At 56.8% G+C, this 7,966-nt stretch overlaps 1 protein-coding gene across 1 annotated transcript; it reads left to right on the forward strand.

Annotated features, from left to right (window-relative positions):
• The first annotated feature begins 6,013 nt into the window (after positions 1-6,013).
• INSM2 (INSM transcriptional repressor 2) lies at positions 6,014-7,599 on the forward strand. Its single transcript, XM_048059701.2, has one exon. The coding sequence runs from the start codon at positions 6,014-6,016 to the stop codon at positions 7,457-7,459; it is 1,446 nt and encodes a 481-aa protein (XP_047915658.2). The 3' UTR covers positions 7,460-7,599.
• Positions 7,600-7,966: the final 367 nt, after the last annotated feature.

A 7,966-nucleotide genomic window follows, 5' to 3' on the forward strand; every position in this document is an offset into this window, starting at 1 on the left:
TTTTCAACTCAAGAGCTGGCTGTTTGGTGGATTCGTAGCTGTCTAAAGAAAAATGCCTTTGTGGGAAGAAATATCACGCAGCTATAGGAGTCGCTCCCTTGTTTGTTACAACGCCTGATGCTTATCTGAAGGATTAATTCAGCTATTCCTTATTCATATTTTCATTTCTAATACATTTCTGTTTGTGTATCTTCCAACTGAACATACCGTGCTTCTGTTTAACTGTCTATTTATAGTCATAAGAGAAATAAACATATAAAATAAATGCATCTTGATGCATAGCTGTGCAGGAGTACAGATGTTTTATTAATGAAAATGAATCCAGCTTTTTGTAAGTCATGGCAGCAATATAACATATCATTGTTTGGTTCTCTGCTAGACAGTCCCTGCTGTTTTTACATAGAAATTCCTGTAATACTTAATGGACATCTGGAAGAATTCAGCCAATTAATCGAATTCACGCAGGAGCTAGGCTAATGGCTGTCTGAAAGGCAGATTACATTAAATCAAACTTGTAATATGAATGAAAGTACTTAATCATACATGCAACATTCATTAGATGCGGCACAGCAAGTGTTTTGATTACTTTAATGAAAGATCAGGTAAAGTGCATCAACTGAACAGATTGAAGAGACAGCATGCTTACAAATGTTTGATTATGTTGACTATCAACAGAAACAGTGCCAGTAATTTATAGCAAAAACATATTTGGAGGAGGAGGAGTATGGAGCTGGTGAACTTGGGAGGGGAAGTGAAATTTGGGCCTCGCCTCCAAACACTTTAATTAATAGTCAGGGTAGCGAGACTTTAATCAAATGTCATGGAAGAAGCAAAACAGATGCATTTGGAGAATCTCGTATGGCAACTGCTAGTCATCGCTGATGTTTGCAGTCCTTAGCCCCTGATGCTGTTTTCAAATCCCCTGTGTTTTGTCTGACTTTGGAGTAAACATGGCAAATTCCTAACTGCAAAAATATTTTCAAGACAATATAATGGTTTGAGAAAGGCAATGATTTCTGATTTTTGCTGCTCTCCGCCACGCTCCCTGCTGGAGACACCCCCAAGTACCCGGTGCTGGCCACCCTTGTCGTCTGCATTCCTATATGCTGTCACATTTCCCCTTTTCTGACTCCCCATCTGGGAGCTCATTTTGTCCTCGCCCCCAGGGACTTTCCCATGCTGCTCATCACCCAGAGGGGCACAGCCTCCCACCTGATGCACCCACCACACTCCAGTACCGCAGCCTCACCTGTGTGCAGAAGTGAGTTTGCCAGCTCTTGTTTTTGGGACCAGCAAGTTGGCTGACCTCAGAGGCTGGAGGTGAGCTTCCTAAGAGGAGCAGCCAGGTCTCTGGGCCAGCAATCCATTTTCTTTCCCCTTTTTCTTCAGATTTCATGCACTGAGATGAATTGCGTGAGTCATTTCCTTGTGAGAGCTGTTGCCCTCCTTGCTGCTTTTGTGAAATGCAGGCACCCAACACAGATGTGTTTTATTTCCACGTAATGCAGTTTTCCTACTTGTTTCTTTATGGTGTTTTTCTGGTCAGCTTTCTGTGTTGGTTTTCTCTCCTTCTCCATCCCCTACCACCACTTTTCCTTCTCTCTCCCTTAGGTGCCCCACCTGCCCCTTTGTAACTGCTGGTGCTCCTGCTCATGGCTCCTATGTTGCCATCTGCTTTGCAGTGGCCAGGAGGGAACTGCACCTTATTCCTCAACAGTTCCTGCAATTCCTCCATATAGGAAAGCAAAGCTTCAATAACATTTTTTCCATCAGGAGTTACCTGCAGCTCAGGCAAGAGGGGGATCTGAGAGTTTGGTGGAACCTGATAAAACAGAAGGAGAAGTAGACAGGGCACAGCAAGCCAAGTATTTGGCACCAGCCATAGGAATTGTTTGTACCCCCTCCATGCCAGCAAAATTTGATGGAGAAAGCTGGTGTTGGACCATGAGCATGACAAAATTCTGGGGGGAAAAAACAAACAAACAAACAAACAAAAAAAACCAACCAGGTAAATATTTTCCTGAGGGCTTGGCTCCCTGCACTGACTCCCTGTGGAAGTCTCCCTGGGTGTGCTGCCTGCACCTGGAAGTGTTTCTTACCAAGAGGTATGTGCAGGACAGGCACAACTCACGAGCCTCATCCCTCTTGTACTCCTGCTCTCTGTTTGTCTCTAGAGCTGTTGTGCTCTTCACATGCAGAGCCGCCTACCTATCTGCACATACATCTGCACGTAGCGCAGCTGGGACTCGGGCTCACTGAAAGCCGCTACTGCTATTCATATAATTAATAACTGTGGCCTTTCCATGAAAAGGAGTATCTTTTTCAGTGAATTACAACATATAATGATGTTTGTAGGAAAAAGACTGCTGAGTAGCTCATGCCGAAGGAAGCCCAAGCTTCCTATTTATGACTTTGTGAGATCAATAAATAACTCCATTACAAGCACAATTGTAATGGCAGATGGCTTCAGCCTGTGGGACACCAGCTGAAATCAGTAATGAAATAACAAAAGTCATAATGGTCCCATCGAGGCTCGTGGATGGAGAGCATCACTGTCCTCCTGCATCAGCTCAGTGACGGCAGTGCGGTGATATCGATGGTGTGACGTCAGTTACGGAAGAGAAAGAAGGATGAATGCTTTCATAGTGTCCTAAAACCCCTTAAAATGCCTCCAGTCCAAGTACCCTCACAGAACAAATTGTTTCATACCTTCTATTATGGAAACCTCTTTGTTAATGTTTGAGCAATAAAGAAAACAGCCGCTGTTAGCATAATTTCCCCCCTGAGGCTTATTGTCCTCAGGTAAAACAAACCCCAATTAACGTACCAGCGAGGCCAGGTATATTAGACAACACGGAGCCTCGCAATGCAGAGATCTCCTTCCATGTCTGTCACCAGCACCAAACCCTGACTGCAGCAGGGTAAGCGGCAGCCTCCTTGCAGGGGGAGGCTTTGGTGGCTCTCCCCCAGCAGCAGCCTGCATTTCGTTTGTGGGACTGCTCAAGCCCCGGGCTGGGACTGCTCCTCAGGCTGTGCCGTCATGGCGGCCTCTACCAAGGGCAGTCTTCTGAGGTGGCTCCTGCCTCCCTTCTGTTTACTGCTCCTCCAATTACAAACCAGATGTCGAGGGAAGATTCAAAAGTCAACTTTGTTTGAAATTTGAAAATATAAAAAACTTGACCACAACAACTTTTTTTTTTGTGGTGGGCAGGGGACACATGAAGGAGAAAAATGTCCTTTAATCGTTTGCTTATAGTCTTTTTCTATTTTATTTTTAACTTTTATTTTTTAAAGCTGTGGTTATTTTTTTCTCTTATTAAGTGGCTGAAGGCACTTCTCCCTCCTTCTGCCCCCAGAAGAGTTTTTAGCCTTTTCTCTGAGAACCAGCCCTCACCAGGACCTTCTCCCTCCCAGCCAGCAGGGCTGCCATACATTCCTCTCTCTGTTTATGCCTGAGGAAACACCAAACGCAGCTGCCCGCTCACTCAGTGACAATTTGTTTGTCCCTGGCACCAACACAGGCCCCCAGCCCACCACAGGCCGTGAGGCGAGGTGCCAGAGCCTGGCGGGTTTGGGTTTGGTCGGGTGGCCGAGCGGTGCCCACCTCACGGCCGGGCTGCTGGGCGGCCTGTGGGCGCTGGCACCACAGGTGGCATCGCCTCAGCTGCCTCAGGCACGAGGCGCCGGCACCGTGCACTGGAACTCGCCGCCATAATTTGGCTGTTTCTGTTTCACTGCTTCCTGCAGAACATGCTGAGACCTCTCTGCTTAGCGAGGGCTTTCGGCAGGGGAAATATCTAGAAGGTCCTCAGGAGGTTGCTTTGGCCATCGCTGAACCTGGCTTCTGAATCCCGGTAAGGCCCGAATACGGCCCTGTTTGGTCAGGGAAGTTGTGAGCAGGCGTGAAAGCGCATCCACACAGAAGGGGAAGCCCCTGCCAAGGGGAGGAAGAGCAGCAGCATCTGGCTTCCCCCTGCTTCCTAAACACCTGCATTTATTTGACCAGGCCAGGAAGGAGGGCTGGGGTCTGAGGAGGCGAAGATTTAAGAGAGGGAACCACTTCCTCGCGCTCTCAGCCCTGCCAGCTCCCCAGGAGTGCCTGTGTCCTTTCTGCTCATTAGCCATCACATCTTTCTGCTAGAAGTTTGATTTCCTATTAACTGTGGGATTAACCCTTTGGCTAATCCAAGGTCATCTGAGGATGACTCTTATGTAAGCAGCCAATACATTTGATGAGGTCTAACCTAGTTCTATCAGACTCCAGAGAACACGGTGTATGGCCAGGAAACCTGCCACTTCTCCTGACAGCATTCAGCTGCTTGCTTAGGAAAGCCTTCACCTTACATGAATTTCCCTCATGTATGATGTTCAGGTGGGCTGAACGTCGCTCTCTCAGCAGTGTGATGGGACCAGTGGAATTTAATGTCGGTGGAAAAAATCCTGCAAATTCCCCCAGGATTTGTGTGTGCGTGCATGTGCAAAATTGTTAAATATCCTTATAAATCATTGGAATGTCTTAATTCTGAAAATTTTGGAAGGAATAAAAGCTGAAGGCAAAAGTATAAAGCCACGTGACAATTCAGAAAGCCTAGAAGCTCACAGAGTCTCGTGTAACCAGGGTCAGCAGGACCAAATTCGCTTGTGGTGGGGTGATGCAAAATACGCTGAAGTAAAACACTAAATGGGAGTCAAGGAACTGGGAGAAGGGGCAGGGTAGGGAAAACATTAAGTTTATTGAAACAAACCCAGGCATGAATCCCAAAACAGTTTTGCCAGTGTCTTTGTACAAGACTCCCAGGAGGTGGCATGTGCTGCAGTGAGCCCATCGATGGGATGCTGGGTTCTTCACTTCTGGCCCCACCTCACAAACCAGTAGTGCAACAGAGTCACACCGAGGGCCTACAAGAGCGTGGGGGGTTTGGCCACCTGCCACGCTGGGGCAAGGAGCAGGGGGCGGTGAGGGGCTGGGGCTGGAGCAGTGCTTTGGGAGGGGAGGCTCTGAAGTGCCCCTCGGCCCCTGGGCCGCATCTGGCCTGGCTGCTGAGGGCCTGGGGGAGCTCCCTGGCACAGCTCCAGCCTGCAGCTCAAAGTGCTGGAAAATGGCCGAGGTCCCAGCAAATGCTCTCCATGCACCTGCTGCCCAGCCGGCGTGTGGTGCTCCCAGGTAGGAAAAGGCACTTTGAGGTTCCTCACCCCTTAGGACAGGAGCTGAGCTGGGCTTTCCAACCACAGCCTTCTGCAGTGTGACCAAGGCAAAAGGAACACTGAAAGGAAGGAACATGGCTTTGCAAATTGAAAGACCTATTTACGTTTTGCTTGGAGGAAGAGCGTAACACAGTGGCTCTGTAAGCAGGGATACAGTAATTCAGTGAGAAATGTAGTTGGGAAGTCCCAGTTACAAAGGTCAACCGGGCATTAGGAAAAAATCATGCGGTCCGTCCGGGGAGCGATCTAGCTGTGCTGCAGCACGGCTCATCGGTCCCAATTAAAATGGTTTGTAGTAACGAGGGGCAACCTCTGGCTCGCAGTCTGTAACCTCATCTAAAATTCAGCGCAGCGGTGAAAACGGAGGGAAACGTGAGAGGAGAGCGAGGCAAAGCACGCTCACGGACCTGCCGCGGGGGGTAAGCGGGGCGCTCAGGCGGGCCTCAGCCGCTGGGGCAGCGCCCCGTTCCGCCTGGAGCCCGCTCCGTCGGTGCACGGGCGGCCGCGAGCACGCCCCGGCCGTCGGTGCTCGGCCGCGCAGCTCAGGCCCGAGCGGCAGAAGCGGCCCCGCTCCCTCCGGCTCCGCCTCCCCTCCCGGCCCCGCACCAGCCCCGACGGGGCGATGCCGGCGGGGGCCCGGCGGGGCACTGCCGCCGCCTCCTCCCCCGCGGCCGCCAGCGCCGGCCCCAGCCCCTCATTGGCCGCCGGCGCCGGAGGGAGGAGGGCGCCCGGGCGGGAGCGGGCGCCGGGGGTATAAAGGCCGGGCGGGCCCTGCGCGCCGCGCTCCCGCAGCCCTCCCGGCCCCGCCATGCCGCGCGGCTTCCTCGTCAAGCGCAGCCGGCGCCCCGGCGGCTCCTACCGGGCGCGCCCTCGGGAGCGGGACCGGGACCCGCCGCCGTCGCCGCCGCTGCCCGCCGCCGCCGGGGGAAGCCCCGCCGCCCGGCAAGGGGCGGAGGAGGAGGAGGAGGGCGAGGAAGAGGAGGGCGCCGCCGCCGCCGCCTGCCCCGCGCCCCCCGCGGCGACGTGGAGCCCCGGCGGCGGGGGCCCGCTGCGAGCCCCGGCGGAGGGAGCGGGCGCCTGGGGGGCGGCGGGGCCGTGCAGCGCGGCGGGGCCGCGGGCGGCGTTCTTCGAGCGGTGCCTCAGCTCCCCGGCGTCCGCCGAGTCCTTCCCGCTGGCCGCCTCCTTCCCGCCGGCCGAGAAGCTGCTGCTGCAGCCCCGCACGCCGCTGCCCGCCCCGCCGCCGCCCGCCCCGCAGCCGCCGCCGCCGCCGAGCCCGGCGCTGAAGCGGCCGTCGAGGGCCAAGGCGCCCGGCAAGAAGGCGAAGGCCACGCGGAAGCTGAGCTTCGCCGACGAGGTGACCACCTCGCCCGTGCTGGGGCTGCGCATCAAGGAGGAGGGCCCCGAGGGGCGGCCGGGGCCGGGGCCGCCGCCGTCGGGGGGGCGCACGCCGCTGGGCGAGTTCATCTGCCAGCTGTGCAAGGAGCACTACGCCGACCCGCTGGCGCTGGCCCAGCACCGCTGCTCCCGCATAGTGCGCGTCGAGTACCGCTGCCCCGAGTGCCACAAGATCTTCAGCTGCCCCGCCAACCTGGCCTCGCACCGCCGCTGGCACAAGCCGCGGCCCGGCCCCAGCGCCGACGGCTCCGCCGCCGCCGCCGCCGCCCCGCCGGGCAAGGAGAACAGCCCCGAGCGGCGGCCCCGCGGCCCCGCCGCCGCTCCCCCGCCGCCTCCGCCGCCGCTTCCCCGTCAGCACCGCGGCGGCGCGGACAGCGCCGGCGGAGCCCCGGCCCCTGCCCCCGGCGCCCCCGGCCCCGGCCCCGTCGGGGAGGCGTTCGCCTGCCCCTGCTGCCAGAAGCGCTTCCGACGGCAGGCCTACCTCCGCAAGCACCTGGGCACCCACGGCGCGGCGCGGCCAGCCGCCTTCGGGCCGCCGGAGCGCGGGCAGCTCGCCTTCGCCTGCCACCTCTGCGGCGCCCGCTTCCCCTCGGCGGACATCAGGGACAAGCACCGGCTGTGGCACGCCGTGCGGGAGGAGCTGCTGCTGCCGCCGCCGCCGCCGCCTCCAGCCGCCGGGCAGCCCGAGGGCGGCGGGGCGGCGGCGGCGGGGGGCGGCGAGCGGCAGGGCTTCCCCTGCAAGCACTGCCCCGCCACCTTCTTCAGCGCGCCGGGGCTGGCGCGGCACGCCACCAAGTGCCACCCGCCCGAGGGCAGGCAGGTCCTGCTGCTCCAGGTGCCCGTCCGGCCGGGCTGCTAGCCCCCGCGGCCGCCCCCGATGGGACCCCGTCGCCCGACGGCCCGGGCGAGCGCCGAGCGAGTCCCGTCCACGCTGTAATTCCTATGGAAAGTCGCGCTGGGTGCGCACACGGCCACCGAGACGAAGCCGCCTGCGGACCCCCCTGTGCCCTCCGCCCCGTCCCCTCCGGGCTGCCCCGGGGCGCTGGGGGGCGGCGGGTGCCCGCTGAAGTCCAGCTGTACATAGGATATTTAAAGAGAGGAATTATTATTATTATTATTTTTCGTGAGAAAAGGCGCCTGACCTAGTTACCTTGTTTTCATAGCCTTCCCCCCCACCCCAAGCTCGAACATTTAGGTTCTCGTGCAGTGTTTCGTTTGCCGTACTCTGTGCTAAAATAGTCGCGAAGGTAAATGTTCTTGCTAAGTCGGTGTCAGCCCTGTAATAGCTAGCGAAACGTGCGGGAACCCGGTCGTGCTGTCCCCTTACCGAAGGCGAGGCGCCCTGCCCCAGCTAGGTGCGCGCCCC

Source organism: Anser cygnoides, chromosome 5 (assembly GCF_040182565.1).
Source record: "Anser cygnoides isolate HZ-2024a breed goose chromosome 5, Taihu_goose_T2T_genome, whole genome shotgun sequence".
NCBI classification, from domain to species: domain Eukaryota; kingdom Metazoa; phylum Chordata; class Aves; order Anseriformes; family Anatidae; genus Anser; species Anser cygnoides.